General features: G+C 39.0%; 1 protein-coding gene across 1 annotated transcript in view; it reads right to left on the bottom strand.

Annotated features, from left to right (window-relative positions):
* hps5 (HPS5 biogenesis of lysosomal organelles complex 2 subunit 2) overlaps positions 1 to 16,566 on the bottom strand; it is a 32,389-nt gene extending 15,823 nt beyond the window's left edge. Inside the window, exons 1-11 of the mRNA XM_028449400.1 lie at positions 16,397 to 16,566; positions 14,708 to 14,833; positions 13,097 to 13,207; positions 12,923 to 12,987; positions 11,552 to 11,744; positions 11,022 to 11,152; positions 10,733 to 10,951; positions 9,660 to 9,731; positions 9,436 to 9,524; positions 3,682 to 3,860; positions 1,873 to 2,031 (exon numbers count right to left, since the gene is read on the bottom strand). Coding sequence (XP_028305201.1) covers positions 1,873 to 2,031; positions 3,682 to 3,860; positions 9,436 to 9,524; positions 9,660 to 9,731; positions 10,733 to 10,951; positions 11,022 to 11,152; positions 11,552 to 11,744; positions 12,923 to 12,987; positions 13,097 to 13,207; positions 14,708 to 14,815 — 1,326 coding nt within the window. The 5' untranslated portion in view covers positions 14,816 to 14,833; positions 16,397 to 16,566. The remainder of the gene's footprint in view (positions 1 to 1,872; positions 2,032 to 3,681; positions 3,861 to 9,435; positions 9,525 to 9,659; positions 9,732 to 10,732; positions 10,952 to 11,021; positions 11,153 to 11,551; positions 11,745 to 12,922; positions 12,988 to 13,096; positions 13,208 to 14,707; positions 14,834 to 16,396) is intronic.
* Positions 16,567 to 18,248: the final 1,682 nt, after the last annotated feature.

Below are 18,248 nucleotides of genomic sequence, written 5' to 3'. Positions count from 1 at the left end.
AAAACCACAACGGCAGTGGTGTTGTTTAATCATATTTTAGAAATATCAAACATCAACCATTTGAAAATACAAATTTAATGAGATAAAAAAACAACTTAAGGTGACGCACCATGGTAAATCCAGGAACAAGTCTGAGTCAGAGACTGAGAAAAAGGACAAAAACTTTCATTTTCTGATATTGTAGGTTTTAAAATGATAAACTTTGTCATTAAAAATGGCTCGAATGAAATTTTATATCATGAAAAAAAAAAAAAAATCACATTCTCCCTCTGATTACAAACAGAAATGTTCACCCAGCTTTGGTGGAATTGGACGCAGGATAATTTGGATATAAATTGGAAAAAGATTTGTTGCTGAATTGTCTATCTATTGTATCTATTTGTATAATAAATGTATACACACTCATTGGTTATAATTGTAAATGATTATTAAAGTAAAACACTCAATAATGGAAAAGTGTTTCAAGTTAGTCATGTCAGCAACATCTTATTTTACTGTGGTCCTTTTCTAATGTGAGTAAACATGAATGTTAATGTGCAAAACACCCTTGAACTTTTTTTTTTTTTTAAATGGATTGTTTTAAAGCGTTTGTGTTTGGGGGTGATTACTATACTGGCTTTCTTTGGCTACAGAAACGCTTTTGTTATTGGTTTGGGGTGATAAACTAGTACACATTGAAGCAAACAAAACACATGGCTACTTAAGCATCTATTCTGATTATGAGTCCAACAAACGCTGATTCAGGAGTTTGTGTTTATCGCAGCAGAGTAAATCACAACAGTCAGCTGTTTGAAACACTCAGAGTCGCTCGTTGCAGATGCATCGCTTCCTTCTCCTCACTTCTTTGACCACAGAAATAACCCATTTAATTCAAGATTATGTTCCATTGTTTTATTCCTACCACTGCGTCGCATTAAGTGACAAAAACATCAGGATCTTTGAAAACCGTTTTCTTGTGTACTTTAGAGAGCGAACATAGCCAAACGGCCATAACTTCTTCAAATATTAGCTGATTTTCAGAATACTTTATTCAGAATACTTTATTCATCTCCGAGGGGAAATTCAGTTTCAGTTATGTGCTGTCTACATTGGCAGGCTGTGCATTTCACAACTGAGCCTACACCAGTCAACCCAGCGGCGCACCCTTTTTTGTTTTCCTCTGGCGGCTCAATTCAGACTCTACTGCCACAAGAGACACATTTTCGGGCTCGGAAGGACCAGACATATCCACTGATACCAGGCTATTGGGTTATTGCGTGCAGGAAGCAGAAGTAGAGTCCACCCTTTGACATCACAATAGAAAAAAAGCCGAAGCCGATTCCACAGGCTGGCGGTATCCAATCAAAACGTACTGCCCTTGTTAGCTGACTCCAGTGTTACACTGGCGCTACAGCAGGTCAGGCTACAATAGCGCACTTGAAAGCTGATTGGTTAATTCTGGAGTTTCATTTGCATTCATTTAAGCTACAGGGGCCCGCACTGTTGATTCTGAAGGTCTGAGGGCAGATTTTAGACCCTAGCAACACATGATGGCTGAATATGATTGGATAAAAACTCTAACAAAGGCCGGCCCTACAAATCTTAACCTGAGGCTGGAAGCAGAGCAACCAAGAGGAAAACTATGAAACAAAGAGTATAACTATGAGGAATAATTTAATACATATTTGTGGAAAAATATATTTATATTGCTGGCCCTGATGACCCACCACAGGTTTTCTGTGTGTGAGACACAATTGGACAGCTTAGAATCCACACTTTCAGAACTGTAAATAACAAAACGCCCCCTGGCCAACTTGTTCCTGATTTTCTACTACATCTGACTGATTACTCAAATGTAATGTAATCAAGGGTTTTGAGTGAATCACTTCTTACATGAGAGGAAATGCTGCTTCTGCGGCTGCTGGAGGCGGAGTCTAGAGGCTCCAGTTTTGTGAGGACCTCCTCCAGCTGACCAATCAGCTCCTGGTGGGCGTCGACACTGAGCTGAGCCTTCAGGTGTTCAAGACGATCGATGGGGATGGACTTTCTGGCCTGAGGATAAGAAACTTGTTTAGTTGTAGTTTCACTAACTAAGAAACCAAATGGTTTACAAACTCCATACAGGGCTCTAAAGCTTTAGTCCAATTAAATTCAAGATGTTTTATTGCCATTTGAAATAAAATTTAAGACCAACTTCACAATAAACACAAAAGTGGGAGGGAAGAAAACACCACATCAATTACATAGGGTTAGGGGTAATTTTTTTCTAGTGTCTAGTGCAAACGTGCAACTGGCGGCCCCCAGAGTAAACACCCAAAAATACACAAAATGCCAGTAAAACACACAAAAAAACCACACTAAAATAATCAAAATCACTCCAAATACACAACATGACTACAAAAGTAGCCAGAAATCTATAAAACAACAAAAATACAAAAAATTTTTTTTTTTTAGAAAAGCCATTAAGAAAAATCTTTGTTAGACAGGGAATTATCTATAAATTTACATTTTTCCATGTTGTTTATACGTTAAAAAATAACAAAAAAAAAAAATTACCATTTATTTTGAAATGTGAGACTCGAGCAAAATGTAGGATTCAGAAATAAGAGAAATTAAGTTCCCTAGTTTGAGAACCTTTGTCGTAGACGGATGCAAAGACATTGTTGTAACTTCATTCTTACTGTGATTTCTTGTGTTTGACCCCAAAACTCTGCCAAAGGGACCCTAACCCAAAACATTTCTGGTGTTTTCACGGACTAAAGGATGTGGAGGTTTATTTTATAGTTATATCGTATTTTATAGAGTTTATTTTCATCTACAGCAGTATTTCTCAAACTGTTTAGACTCTAGTACCCCTTTCTCTTAGTTTTGAATCCAAGTACCTCCATTTGTACGACTAGGAAAAAACAACCATAAATCATAATAATAGAATAAATGAGTGATAAAACACATTTTAAAGAATCTCATTTTGTAAATAAGTGAATGAAACAGTATTTAATGCCTCCTCAATAGATTTATTTCTATATTTCTATCATTTCCTGTCATTTACCTCCTGATGTGGGACCAAGACTGACTCTTGTATTGTCACTTCATGTTCTAATCAAGATCATTTCTATTATCATTTTGTGTTTTTTTGTGTCATTTTGTTGTTGTCTGTTCTTTTTATTATTCAGTATATTTTTCTCTTATTTTGTGTGTTTTTGTGGTCGTTTTTGTGTGTTGTTGATATGATTTAAATAATTCTCTCTCAGTGTTTGGTTGTTTCTTATGTCGGTTTGTATGTTTCTCTGTTATTTTTGTGTATTTTGTAGTGCTCTTGTGTATTTTTTATCTCAATTATTGTGCGTCTTTGTTGTCGTTTTGTGTGTTGCTGGTAAAAGTAAATATTTTTCTCTCTTAGTGTGTGTGTTTTTGGTGTCATTTTGTGTAGTTTGTTGTTGTTTATGGCTTCTTTTTATTATTCAGTATATTTCTCTCTTAATTTGTGTGTTTTTGTTGTCGTTTTGTGAGTTGCTGGTAATATGTAGTATAATTATCATTTTTAACTAAAAATAAACATTATAAAACCCCATATTTTTAATGCTTTCATTTGTTAATTTTCCCTCTCTCAAGCACCCCCTGTAGTGCGATTGCGTACCCTCAGTTGAGAAACACTGGTCTCCAGGACTCCACATCCCAGTGTATAATATAGGCTGAGCTCACCCTGCTGGTGGTGATGGTCTGTTGGAACATACAGCAGACAGTAGCAGCCAGAGGCCACGCCTCCCTTCGGAGCAGACGCTCCACACAGCGTTCTGCAGACAGCAGCGAGAAGTGGGACAGACGTCCTGAGGCGTGGAGGCAAAACAGCTCGTTGCGGTAAACGGCCACATCGAGCAAATCTGAAACGGTAGAAAAATAGTTTGAGACAAAATTCAAACGATGTATGGAAAAAACACATAGCAATAATTTCCGGCCTATAAAACACTGCAGCTTAAACAATGATGACCAATGAGATTGCCGCTAAGGTGGACCAATGAAACCGTTAACATTAAATTGTTCACGCTCCCACTGAATCATTCTGATCAGTCATTTTGTCATCATATACACACCCTCATCATGGCAAAGACACAGTGACGTGCAGTCAGGGTAGGCAAGGTAGGCAGTGCCTACCCAAGGGTGAATTGATATTTTGATTATTTGTTTTAATTATAGTATAGTTGTTAATTATTAATTTTTCCATTTCCAATAGCCTACAGTACCTATAAGTTTGAAAGTGTCAACATTTTGTGCTTTTTATAGCCCAAATGACTAAACACCACTATTTCCTGGTACGGCAGAGACACTGCACAGTCTCACTCTGCTGTAAGGCAGGAGGAGGCCACACCCTCTCCCAAAAGCACATTGTTGCTCTGATTTTCTGAGATGGCTAAATGCTTGTTCATGTGGATCTTGTTGGATTTTTTCTTTCTTATTATAAATTTTATATTTCCATAAGCACACTGAGATGACTTTGTTTTAAATTGCGCTACAAATAAAGTTGAATTGAATTAACAATTACCAGCAGAAACATATGGAATTGTCATTGGTGTTGACATTGGGGGTCTCGATTTGCAACGACCTGCCTACCCAACCCTAGTGATCACGGCATGTCACTGGTACCTTTGTATCCTTTAAATGTATTATTATTTATGTTTCTGGTTAGTTTTTTGTCTTTTTCTTTTCTGTTCTTCGCACTAACAACCAAGATAAATTCCTTGTACTGTTTTTAAACTGTACTTGGCGAATAAAAAACCTCTCTGATTCTTTTTGATTCCAGCAGCATTAAGTCGTCACACAGAGAGAGAGACAGCAGAATCAGAATCAGAATCAGAATCAGAATCATCTTTATTCACCAAGTGTATGTTGTACACACGAGGAATTTGACTCGGTCAACTGTGCTCTCTCCAATAGTGAAAACAATTCAATAATAAACAATCAACTAGAAGAGATGATAATAAGTATAAACATAAGTATAAATATAAACAGTAGTTAGACTAGAATGTGCAATTAACAAGATGATAATAATAATAATAATAATAATAGTATAAAAAAAAAAAAAATAAATACAAAATAAAAATTTAAAAAAAAAAAAAAAAAAAAAAAAAAAAAAAGGGAAAAATAATAGAAAAGAAAGGTAATAATAAAATATAATATTAATAAAAGGAAAATAGTGCAGTAGAGCATTGATAAGTAGTGCAGGAGAACATTTAAATTAAAGGTATGTACATGAACATTCTCAGTGTCAGATTGATCCAGGGTTGTTATGTTTGGTTCCAGGGTTTTTTCACAGAAACAGGTCTGACACTCTATGACTGTTTAGAGTTGATCAGAGTGACAGCCTGGGGGAAGAAACTGTTTTTATGGCGGGTTGTTTTGGCGTACAGTGATCTGTAGCGTCTGCCAGAGGGGAGGAGTTTAAACAGATTGTGTGCAGGGTGTGAGGGGTCTGCAGTGATGCTACCTGCCCGTTTCCTGACCCTGGACAGGTATAAGTCTTGGATGGAGGGCAGATCAACACCAATGATCTTTTCTGCAGTCCTGACTATCCTTTGTAGTCTGTGTCTGTCTAGTTTGGTTGAAGATCCAAACCAGACAGTGATGGAGGTGCACAGAACAGACTGAATGATGGAGGTGTAGAACATGATCAGCAGCTCCTGGGGCAGGTTGAACTTCCTCAGCTGACGCAGGAAGTACATCCTCTGCTGTGCCTTTTTCCTGGTTGAGTCTATGTGGGAGGTCCACTTCAGGTCCTGTGAGATTGTGGATCCCAAGAACCTGAAGGAGTCCACGGTAGCCAATTCCCTATTTAAAATGGTAAGGGGGGGGAGTGGGGGGGGATTTCTTCTGAAGTCCACTGACATCTCCACGGTCTTGAACGGGTTCAGTTCCAGATGGTTCTGACTGCACCAAAGAGCCAGCTGTTCCACCTCCCGTCTGAAGGCAGACTCGTCCCCGTCCCGGATGAGACCGATGACGGTGGTGTCGTCTGCAAACTTCAGGAGTTTCACAGAGGGGTCCCCTGAGGTGCAGTCATTGGTGTAGAGGGAGAATAGCAGTGGGGAGAGAACACACCCCTGGGGGGCGCCAGTGCTGAGTGACCGGGTGCCAGATGTGATGCTTCCCAGCCTTACTTGCTGCTTCCTGTCAGTCAGGAAGTTGGTGATCCACTGACAGGTGGAGGCCGGCACTGTGAGCTGGGTGAGTTTCTGGTGAAGGATGTCCGGGATGATGGTGTTGAATGCAGAGCTGAAATCCACAAACAGGATCCTAGCGTAGGTCCCTGGGGAGTCGAGGTGGTGCAGGATGTAGTTCAGACCAATGTTGACTGCATCCTCGACAGACCTGTTTGCCCGATAGGCAAACTGCAGGGGGTCCAGCAGGGGTCCTGTGATCTTTTTCAGGTGGCTCAGAACCAGCCTCTCAAAGGACTTCATGACTACAGACGTCAGAGCAATGGGTCGATAGTCATTGAGTCCTGTGATGGCAGGTTTCTTGGGGACTGGGATGATGCTGGAACTTTTGAAGCAGGAAGGTACTTCACACAGCTCCAGTGATGTATTGAAGATCCGTGTGAAGATGGGAGCCAGCTGCTCAGCACAGGCTTTCAGGCAGGAGGGAGATACTCCGTCTGGTCCTGGAGCCTTTTTGATCTTTTGTTTTTTGAAAAGCTGGCACACATCTCTTTCATTGATCTTCAGGGCAGGTGGGGGGACAGAGGGTGAGGTAGGGGGGGGAGTAGGGGGAGCAGGAAGGGCAGAGTCCAGGTGATGGGCTGATGCTAATGAGCTGGGGGGTGGGTGTGAAAACCTGCAGTAGAAGCTGTTCAGGTCTCTAGCTAGTCTTTTGTTACCAGTAGGGTGGGGGGAGGGTTTCCTGTAGTTGGTGACTTCATGCAGGCTTTTCCACACTGCAGAGGGATCTTTGTTTGAGAAGCTTTGTTTTAGCTTCTCAGTGTAGCACCTCTTGGCTACTTTGATCTCCCTGGATAGTGTGTACTTGGCTTGCCTGAACAGGTCCCTGTCCCCACTCCTGAAGGCTTCCTCCTTAGCCTTACGCAGCATCCTAAGTTGAGGTGTGAACCAGGGTTTGTTGTTGTTGTATGTGCAGAAAGTCTTGGTCTGCACACACATGTCCTCACAGAAGCTGATGTAAGATGTCACAGTGTCAGTCAGTTCATCTAGGTTGTCTGATGCAGCTTCAAAAACACTCCAATCAGTGCAGTCAAAGCAGTCCTGTAACTCCTGCTTTGACTCCTCTGTCCATTTCTTTACAGTCCTTACTACAGGTTTAGCAGATTTAAACTTCTGCCTGTAGGTCGGGATGAGATGAATCAGACAGTGATCAGAGAGCCCCAAAGCTGCACGGGGAACAGAGTGATATGAATCCTTTATTACAGTGTAGCAGTGGTCCAGTGTGTTAGCACCCCTGGTGGGGCACTTTATATGCTGTCTGTATTTAGGGAGTTCGTGGGTCAGATTTGCTCTGTTAAAATCCCCGAGAATGATTAGCAAAGAGTCTGGATGTTTTTTCTCCACGTCTGCTATCTGGTCAGCCAGGTGCTGTAACGCCTCTGTTACACAAGCCTGAGGTGGGATGTAAACACCGACCATAACAAACGAGGAGAACTCCCGCGGAGAATAAAACGGTTTGCAGTTTATGAAAAAACTCTCCAGATTAGGGCTACACGTCTGTTTCAACACTGTGACATCTGTACACCAACCTTGGTTAATGTAAAAGCATATTCCGCATATTCAGCACTGGATAAAGTAAAAGTCAGCCAGTTTGTAATAGAAGAAAACAAACAGCTTAAAGTTGTTAAATCACTGCGTTAGTTTCGTTCAGGATCGATCTGTGCTTTGGACTCTGAGGCTGATGGAGACGCTGACGTAAGGAGAACTGACAGATGAAGTGGAGATCAGAACAGCCTGGATACAGTAAAAATCAGCCAGTTTGTAATAGGAAGAAACAATAAACAGCATAAAGTTGCCAAATCACCATGTTGGATTTATTCTTAAGCGACTTCGTCCGCATTCTGACTGGGGGTGTCCCAATCCGATATTAATATCAGATATCGGTCCGAAAACAAATATCAGATTTTGCCGGACTGCATCTAAAATTTCCGATATAAGTGCTCCAATAAGCAATTGTTTTTTTTTAGTGAAGACAAAGAGCAATATTCACATTGTTTTGGGCACAGTCAGTGAAACTAGAGCTGTAAACTCTTAACTTTGTGTTGTTGTTTTTGTCCCCGCCCTCAGTTATTCCCATCATATACTAAACTGACAGTATAAAATAACTGAAGTGAACTTGAATTGTTTGCACTTTAAAAGTATAATTTGTTTGTACTGGATTTATTTAGGTTATTTTTCAAGGTCTTGTAATTATTTTTTATTAATTTTATTCCATTGTAGAATACTGTAGAAATTATGTTGAAGGTTAAAATGTATGTAACCAATTGGTTATTAATAAATGGGTCAGTTTTTCTCATACCTACTGTTGCTAACTATTGTTCTCTGTTTGAGTGACATCACTTGATCAAGCCTTTTCTAACATTCCACACTACAAAATAAGTCATTAAAGTATGTATGATTCATGCTGATATTGCATCGGATTGATATCGGTATCGGCCAATAACCAAGGCAGCAATATCGGTATCGTATCGGAAGTAAAAAAGTTGCATCGAGACATCCCTAATTCTGACTCAGAGTCTGGACTCGATGTGATCGCTCAGGGGTAGTTCACAGTAAGAAGAACGGAAGAAGCGGTGTACCAGTCTGGGTCCAGTAAAAACTGGTCATAAAAAGCTGAAAATGGTCTGATATGCAGACGTGGAGTAGTGAGGAGGAGATTTCACGTGGAGATGGAAACTCATCAGAATTTACAGAAATACACAGAAATCTCCATTAAAACCATCAGGAGTAGCTCATTACGCCTACCTGCCCGATCTGATTGGCTGAGTCGTTTGAAGAGCACCCCCATTATCCAATAGGGTGCGGCCTGTACGTGGATTTTTCTTGGAAAATTGCTAAATTATTGGAATGTGGCTAATACAGCGGTGCGTTCAATAGCCCGGAATATACAGTCCTTTTTCTATGATCCTGCTTTCCTTCTGAGAAAGGCAAGAGACATCACCGAAACTGTCAAGCAAAGGTAAAGACCAACATCTACTCTTACACTTAATGTCTGGAATAAGAACCAAAAAACGTCTACAGTAGTAAGAAGACATGATGAACGTTTTTGGGCTGGTGTCCTTCTGCTAGTGAAATCTACAATATTTTTGATATTCACAACATTATACAACTGAACATTAATTTATATAATATTACATGTATACATAAACATTAACACAGCACTCAAGCATTCATGCAATGGAATAGTTAATGTTTTAGGGGGAAACACAAAAATGTATGTTGATGGAGGAATTAGTGGAAGTACCTTTGACTTCAGTCCACAGGAGCAGCTGTCCATTATGAGGGGTGAGGATATAAATGGCTGAATCAGTCCAGGTCAGTAGGTTCTGGTCTCTACACATAGAAGCATCAAGTTATTTATGAATATGAAGCTGATGTTGTGAGACATGATTCAAGCACTTGTTTTGTGATTACTGTACTATTTACATTAGATATTACATCAAATAAATTACAGTCATATAGATTTACCCAAAGTAAAGCAGCTTTGTAAATGCGATAGACTGTGGACTCTTCTGCAGTGGGTTGTAATTGGGCTCAGTCCTGAGAAACAGAAAAAATCCACACATGAGATGCACACACTCTGTTTTGAAATGGAAAAAACCATCCCACCTGTTTTTTTCTCTCTCTCTCTCTTTAAAATCGGGCCCCGACATGACACGGACATGCATCACATGCATGTTTTGGGAAGATATCAAAGTTTACACACTTTTTAAAACAGGTGAGTGAATGTCTAGACAATTTGACAAAAGGACTAACATGTCTGAAGTGCTTCAGATTATTTTGACTGCATTCTTCTGAATGCACAAAACGTGGGAATGATTTGCCAGTTGGCGGCAATTAAATGTTTCATATAATGTTTTTTGACCAAATTATGCATGTTCATGGGATATTCCCAGTAAAACAGGTTGCTGGAGGTCAAATGTGTAGCGAACGCTACATAATCACACATGATTCCTATGTAACCCTCCAATTTGAAATTGTTGTTTGAAGCATTTTAATGTCAAATTTACAATTTATAATTGATTTATCATGTTTGAAAGCAGCAAGTGAAGTCATCTAAATAAGGAAAGACGATAAAAAGATGAAAAAAAAGTGTAAAGTAAGGGAGATGTGGATAAACTAAAGGTGGAAGGTATGGAAAAATTAATATCACTATTTTTTCTTTGTAAAATTACAATCATGATTTGATCACAATTTTTTCCATTCAGAACATACAAAACTTCAAGTTCCTTTAGTCACACACAGTGTTTTTACTTTGTTTAGCTAAAGTTGCCTAGCATCAGCAACACTTGCTACATAATAAGGCAGCAAATCAGTCTATTGAATTCCATTTGCTTTTGAGGTAACACACATGTTAATAAAATCCTACTTTAAGCAGTGTTATATCCTTCACAAGATAAAATGTCACTACTTTGGTTACATAAGGTCTGGGTGATATGGCCTAATATTCATATCTCTATAATTTTCTTCAAAATGGCGATAGGCGATATAAACTAAAATTGGGGAAATTCTGAGAAGGAAAATGGGAAACTTTACACTACCTGTAGCTGATGAGCGGTAATGAAGGACAAGCCAGCAGCTGTTTGAACTGATGGGTGCTCAGAACTTCGCCGTTAAAACTGGCCTCCCAGATTCTAGAGCCAGGCCGGGCACAGTACAGCAGGGGGGGCGAAGCCCCCAGTGACCCCCTGAACTGGGGAAGAAAACAAGCTCCGTATTCACCATCACGCTCTTTAGAGCCAACACGCCAAAACTTCTCCCTGAGAAACACATACATTTAATACATCAGTCAGTACATAGAGGCTTAAACAGATCATGGTGCGTGGGTACCTCTCTGTGTCACACAGGTAGCAGCGGCTCAGGGAAGACACCAGCAGGCGTCCATCATGGTACCCGAGCTGAACCACCCTGGAGTCCACGGTGGCCACGGTCTGCACTGGGAACATGACAAACGCAGAACCCTAGAACAGCAATAGCAACTTCTATTAGAGTGGGGGCCAAAACAATGTGATTGTCTGATGCGAGGGCCACATTATCAACATTTATGTTAGCATTTAGAATAATGACCAATCTAAGTATTACAGGGTTCCTACAGCTTTAGTCCAATTAAATTCAAGACTTTTTAAGACGTTTTTATTATCAATTTCATTATCATCAAATTGAAAACCGACTTCACAGTTAACATAATTGGGGGGAAAAAATGTATCAGATATATATATATATATATATGTATATATATCATTATATAACATGGCATTAAGTCCACATATAAAGTCCTACAAGAAAATGTAAGAAAATTAGCTAAAATTACTACAAATTGTATTTAATTTTGACAAAAGAGTGATATGAAAATGGTCAACCTTTCCCAGTTTGGTTGATCCTGCACGCAGGTAAGACACTTTTCCAGCTGAGTCTCCCACATACACCTTGAGCACGCTGGTGTCCCAGCAGACGGCAGTGATGGCCTGTCCTCTGTGCTCCCAGGACACACTGACCCTCTCAGGGCGCCCACGTCGCTCCAGCTGGAGCTCCCAGACCACCACCAGTCCCTGGCTGGAGGAGACCAAGACACAATCCAACACCAAACCAAAACACAGCAAGTTAAGTGAGGAAAAATTGTTAAAAGGTACCTGCAGTGAAAATGTACAACAAAAAATATGTTTAATGTATTACTCAAACAAAATATGTGCACCTTTTTTATTAAAAACACATTAAAAAGACTTTTTAGAACAATTCTATACCTTAAATCATAAACTAAAGAGAGATGCCAATTTGGTCAGGATATGATGCATGTTTGTTGATTCCTGTTAGCTGTTGCTAAGTGTAAAGCTAATGGTTGCCATAACAACAAGAGAAAAACCCCCATAGAAACATTTCTTTAGCGTCTCTGAGCCAAATAACGACACTAAGTCAGAGTTGTCCAGACGTTGGCTCCATAATATCTGTACGGGATACACACTTAAAAATTTGGACGAAATTCGGTAATATGCGAGGATCTGTGGGCTAAGCTAATGGGCTATGCTAATGTGCTAAGCTAATGGGCACAAAGCCAAAGTTACATCTGAAATCAGACACGGTTGCGACAGAATTCCTTCACAGTAAGTCCTTGAATACAGCTTGTAAACATACTTGTTCAGAATACAACTACATATATGCATACATGGGCAGGTGTCATGGCACTAACCGCATTCCAACCAGATCGTTCCCTCTTACTTCCTTGTGGCTAAATGTTAAGCTTTTACCTTTTCTGTACAGGTCAGGTGCTGATCCTCGGAGGTAGTGGAGCATCATCCAGTCAATGAACAGATATCCTTTCACGCAGCTTTCATCACAGTTTCTAACCATATTTGTGCACTTCCAACACCTAACTACTCAGCCATGGCTTGTTTCTGTTGCTAACAACAGCTCTGAGTGGGTGCAGGAAGACTAACAAGAAGCAGGAAGTTGGTGAGAAAGGTGATATGTAATCCTCTCCTGATATACAACCTGGATGCTGCACTTTCCACAATGTAAACAGAACTGTTGCTCCTCTAAATACCATCATGCACCATTTCTTTAAAGCCACAGGCCGGGCCAATCAACGAAAGTGCGTCACGTTCAGAGCCAAATGGCAGTGTTTTTTATAAAAAGGTCCACATATTTTGTTTATTGGTAACAAATCAAACACCTTTTTTGTTATATACATTTTCACTACAGTTACACTTTAAAGTGTTGAAAATGCCTTTACTCACCTTGTTGCCACGGCAATAAAGTCTTCATCATGAGGGCAACATGCCAAATGAGTGATTGAGCCTTCCTGTGAAAAACACAAGAAATTACAATTCTATTGGGGAAAAAGAAACGACAACTGTGTGTGTATTCTGCTGTATTTACTACTCTGTTTAGTCAGTACAATACTTAGTTACCTTGTGAATGAGAAAGAGTCTCTGTTTCCAGCCCTCTCTCTGAATCAGGTGCAAACCTCCTGCTGATGTTCCCAAAGCGAGCCACTTCCTCGACACAGCCAAACAGGTACACTGTACACACACACCTTTTAAAAACAATCGGTAACACTTTACTTGAAGTTTTATACATTAAGGCTGACATTATGCAGTCTTTATCGGTCATTAAGTGGCATTTGTTAAAATACATGTGGCCCTCGCTCTAATTTTGAGTGGCCCCAGAAGTAAATGCACAAAAAAAAACATACAAAATTACAGAAATATAGACTATAAAAAAATGACTCCAAAAACACACAAAACGGCAACAAAACAAAAAAACAACACAAATTTAGAGAAAAATTACAAAACAACAAAAACAAAGAAAACGAATACACAAAAATGTCTCAAAAATCACAAAATGACAACGAAAATTACACAAATTGGCTCATAACACACAAAACAACAAAAAACTAACAAAATGAGAGGAAAATACATAAAATTACTTCAAAAACACAACATAAAATTATTAAAAAAATACAAAAGTATAAAATGCCAACAAAAACACAGGCTCTGTCCTGGGGTTAATCAACCCTGAGTATGTAAACCTTGGGTTACTTATGTGCACGCGCACGATAAAGAGCCATCATCAATGGAGCAAAGATTACACAAACTACCGTGGCAACCACCCAAAAGAGAGTGATTTATTCACCCTGATGGGTGAAATAAGCCGGTGTTTGTGGAATATGAGCCTGTTATAACGGTGTTCACAAAGACCGCCACTTCAGCAACTATAGTCTTTTAAATCGCCCATGATTAGTCACGCTTTTTGGTCGCTTCATCGCTTCAGTGACATGATGGCCGGGGAATAGTGTGAACAATGTGTCTGTGAGGGCGGGGCAGGGAGAGCTCTCATCATAGACAGCTCCACTTGTACTTACGGTTTAAATGTGGTGTGTGATGTTACTAATGTGTGTCAGATAAGAGTATCAAGGTAAATTAAAGCATTCCTTAGAAAGCGCTGTTCAGGTAGGCGGAGCCTGGTAGAAACCCAGGGTTTCTTTGATAATCTGCCAGCGAGCAGATTTAGTTCACGGACAATGTTACCATGGTGATATACGCAGAGAAAAATATACCTCGCATTCAGGAATGGAATACTCAAAGTTTCCCTCATTTGAGCACGAACATACTCAGAGTTTGAACATAACCCGCTATATGGAATACCCCTCTGGAAACGCAAGAGAGAAATACACAAATTGACCAAAAACACATGAAATGACAACACAAACAAATTTTTCTTCCCTGTATTAATGCTCAGATTGGTCATTATTCCAAATGCTCACATGAATGTTGATAATATGGCCCTTGGATCACAAAATCACATTTTTGTAGCCCCGCTGTGGTAAAAGTTGTCCACCTCTGGGTTAGGGAAACAAACAACACTTAATGACAGCCTTCATGCACCTTATTCATGCTAATGACAGGTGTTTATGTCATAGTAATGACAGCGTAATGTCAGCCTTTATGTTTAAAACTTCAAGAGTTACCAAAAAACCTACAGGTTTTGAAAAGACTACAAACTCTTCTGTCCATACCAACCTTAAGCCTGCCGGAGTCCAATCGTAGAGCTGACAGAAGCGGATCGAGGCAGTCGAACTCTGCCAGAACATGACTGCAGTTATCAGGCACCACTGGAACAAGAGGCATCCTCACAGGTACTGTAATCTAAAACATCAGACATAACAAGAAGCAAGACAAAAATAAAACAACCAACGCCACGGCCCTTCTCAGCTGTACGACAACGACGTCACATGACTGAGTGTGTAATCGCCTAAATTCAGCAGTCATGACTCCACTAAGACTAAAGAAAGTGCTGGTACATGAACTATGGGGTGCAGATTGTAAAGTTGCACATGCTAAAATAAACAGCAACTTTTTTCTTGTAAAAATATAAAATATTTGATAATATAATGTCAATGTTGAATCTAAATGTTACAATTAAATCTAAATGTTAAATCTAAGTAAAAATTATAAATCTAAATATATTTTTTTAAAACTTGTATTATAACATTTTTTTTTAAAGACACATTTACATGACAACAGTATTGAGCATATTGTCAGTATCAACACACACACACACACATACATATATATAAATAAATTAAATAAAAAATATAAATATTAAATGTAAATGTCACGGGTGAAACTGAATATTTAGCTAATATGCAAAGTCACCATTTAGTTTTAGCATTTAACAGTTAGATTTAAATTTAACATTTCAATCCAACATTTAGCATTTAGATTTCATATTTAAGATTTAGATTGAACATTGACACACACACATATAACGTGGTTTGTTGCTAAATGTTGCAATTAACTACAATTTAAACTGATTTAATTCATTATGGGGGTATTAAACTTGTAATGACCAAATAATAATAAAGCTTATTGAACACCCAAATAGTCAGGAAAAGACAAACAAAGCAAAAAACGAGTCAGATGACTTTTTAAAAAACACTAATTGTGTTATGTTTTTTAAGGTAACACTCAGCAGTTGTTACAAAAAATACAAAACATGAAAAGTTTAGTTAAGAACTACATAATTTTGTTATTATTAAATATACAATCTAAAAAAAACGTGTTTAAAGTTTTTAAATGATAAATAAAAAGTAACTGTGACTGAAACATAACCAGCTGGACAACCAAGGGGGCGTGGCTTGGGACTAAAGTGTGACAAACGTAGTTTAGAGTAAAACCCAAAACCTTATTTTCATTTCAGTGAAAGTGCAATAAACTCAACCTTCAGATAAAACAGCTAAATATGAAGTATTTCTTGATATATTTTAGTATTTTTGAACCGTGTGTCACCACTGAATGTCCCATCCCACCGCTAACAACCGTAAACATACAGTCACACACACATTCCACTTTAATTGACTTAGTTGACAAGGATGTCATTTATTTACTAAAAGTTAACTTTATAAAATACATTGTGTGCCCTTTAAACCCGTGCTTCTGATCAAATCTCTCATTGATTCAATCAGCCTCATCATCACGAGACTCAAAGTAAACACGCGCATTAATGTGTATAAAGTAAATGTCTATAAATGCATGAGACCGTGTGATACTGTTTTAATGTACCAGAAACAGGTAATTTATTAAAATCTAATAAACATTATAAGGACTGTAGTGAAACAGATAGCAGCCCTAAATTCTGTTAGCATCCATGCTAGGCTAGCTTCAACTCAGCTGTTGTAAATCGAGATAAATGTGGTCGGATAAACTCACCGAACAGTTCAACTCAACTGTCCGACCAACAGCAGCTCATGCTCGGTCACATCCCGGTGTTAGAGCCGTTGGATCAGGAGGGACCGAGGACCAGGACGGACTGCTTTGCTCAGCGGAGGAGGACACTTCCTACATCCACGGAGGAGTGATGAGGCATCTGTCGTCATCATCATAGAGCAGCAGTGTTTGACAAACTTTTCACAACCGTTCCCCTTCAGACATTTGACCAGAAGCCATGTACCCCATACTCCTGTATATTTAAAATGCATAATAATGTAATCTCATATACATTGTAGCCCTACAGTAAAAATGTCTCATTATTTGACCTATCCTGTTGAGGAGTCATAAATAACTAGAATATTTGCATTTCCTGAAGATAAAGCAAGTGAGAATGTAGGTGCTAACCCACATTTTTGAACAGGGCATTAGCCTTAGCCAAGCATTGACTTTAGCATTAGCTAGCATTAGCCTATCATTAACATTTACTAGCATTACTTAACACCAGTAACCTTACATTGACATTAGCATTTACTAGCATTAGCATTAAATTTGCATTTGCTAGCATTAACATAGCATCAATCTAGCATTAACATTAAACTTGCATTTGCTAGCATTAACATAGCATCAATATAGCATTAGCATTATTCTAATACAAGCATTAATTGACATTGGCCCTAACCTAGCTTTAACATTAACATTAGCTAACACCAGTAACCTAACATTGACATTAACATTTACTAGCATTAAACTTGCATTTGCAAGCATTAACCTAGCATTAGCATCAATATAGCATTAGCCTAGCATTAACCTAATATTAGCATTAGCAGGCATTAATTAGCATTAACCTCGCAATAACATTTACATAGCATTAACCTAGCATTAGCATCAACATAGCATTAATATTAACCTAATATTAGCATTAGCTTAGTATTTAGTATTAATAATACTAGTACCCCCATGACAATTTGCATACCCCTGGGAGTACCCGTAGCCCACTTTGGGAACCTAGGTCATAGATGATATCCAGCCCTTATAATTGCCTTTATTATATGCAGTGACATGCAGTCATGGTAGGCAGTGCCTACCCAAGGGTGAATTTATATTTTGATTATTTGTTTTAATTATAATTTATTTTTCAGTTTTCGATAGCCTACAGTACCTATACATTTGAAAGTGTCAGCATTTTGTGCTTTTCATATCCCAAATGACTCAACACCGCTATTTCCTGGTACGGCAGAGATGCTGCACAAGTCAGTCATGCGATGTAAAAGGCAGGAGGAGGCCTCTCCCTATTTTGACAAAGAATTTCTGCCGACTCCAAAGACATCTTTTTCGAAAATTAGTTTTTGATCATGTTTGAGCTCAAATATTTTTTTCGAACTGCATTTTAGTAGAACTAGATTTATATTTCACAAAGCGAAGGTATAGAAATACAGTTGTTTAGAATTGTGTGTTGTTGATTGCTGGCCACAATAAAAGGCCACTCTATAAATGTTCAGTTTAATGACACAGCATAATGCCACAGATGTTGCAAGTTTTGAGGAAGCGTGCAATTAGCATGCTGACTGCAGGAATGTCCACCAGAGCTGTTGCCCAAGAATTTAATGTTCATATCTCTACCATAAGCCATCTCCAAAAGCGTTTCCGAGAATTTGGCAGTACATCCAGCTGAGCTCACAACCGCAGACCACGTGTAACCACACCAGCCCAGGACCTCCACATCCAGCATGTTCACCTCTGTGATCGTCTGAGACCAGCCACTCGGAGAGCTGCTGCAACAATCGGTTTGCATAACCAAAGAATTTCAGCGGTTTGCTGATGTCAACGGTGTGGCCCGTGGCGGTGGGGTCAT

Source organism: Gouania willdenowi, chromosome 6 (assembly GCF_900634775.1).
Source record: "Gouania willdenowi chromosome 6, fGouWil2.1, whole genome shotgun sequence".
Classification (NCBI taxonomy): Eukaryota; Metazoa; Chordata; class Actinopteri; order Blenniiformes; family Gobiesocidae; genus Gouania; species Gouania willdenowi.
This window is presented reverse-complemented; position numbering and strand designations above follow the sequence as displayed.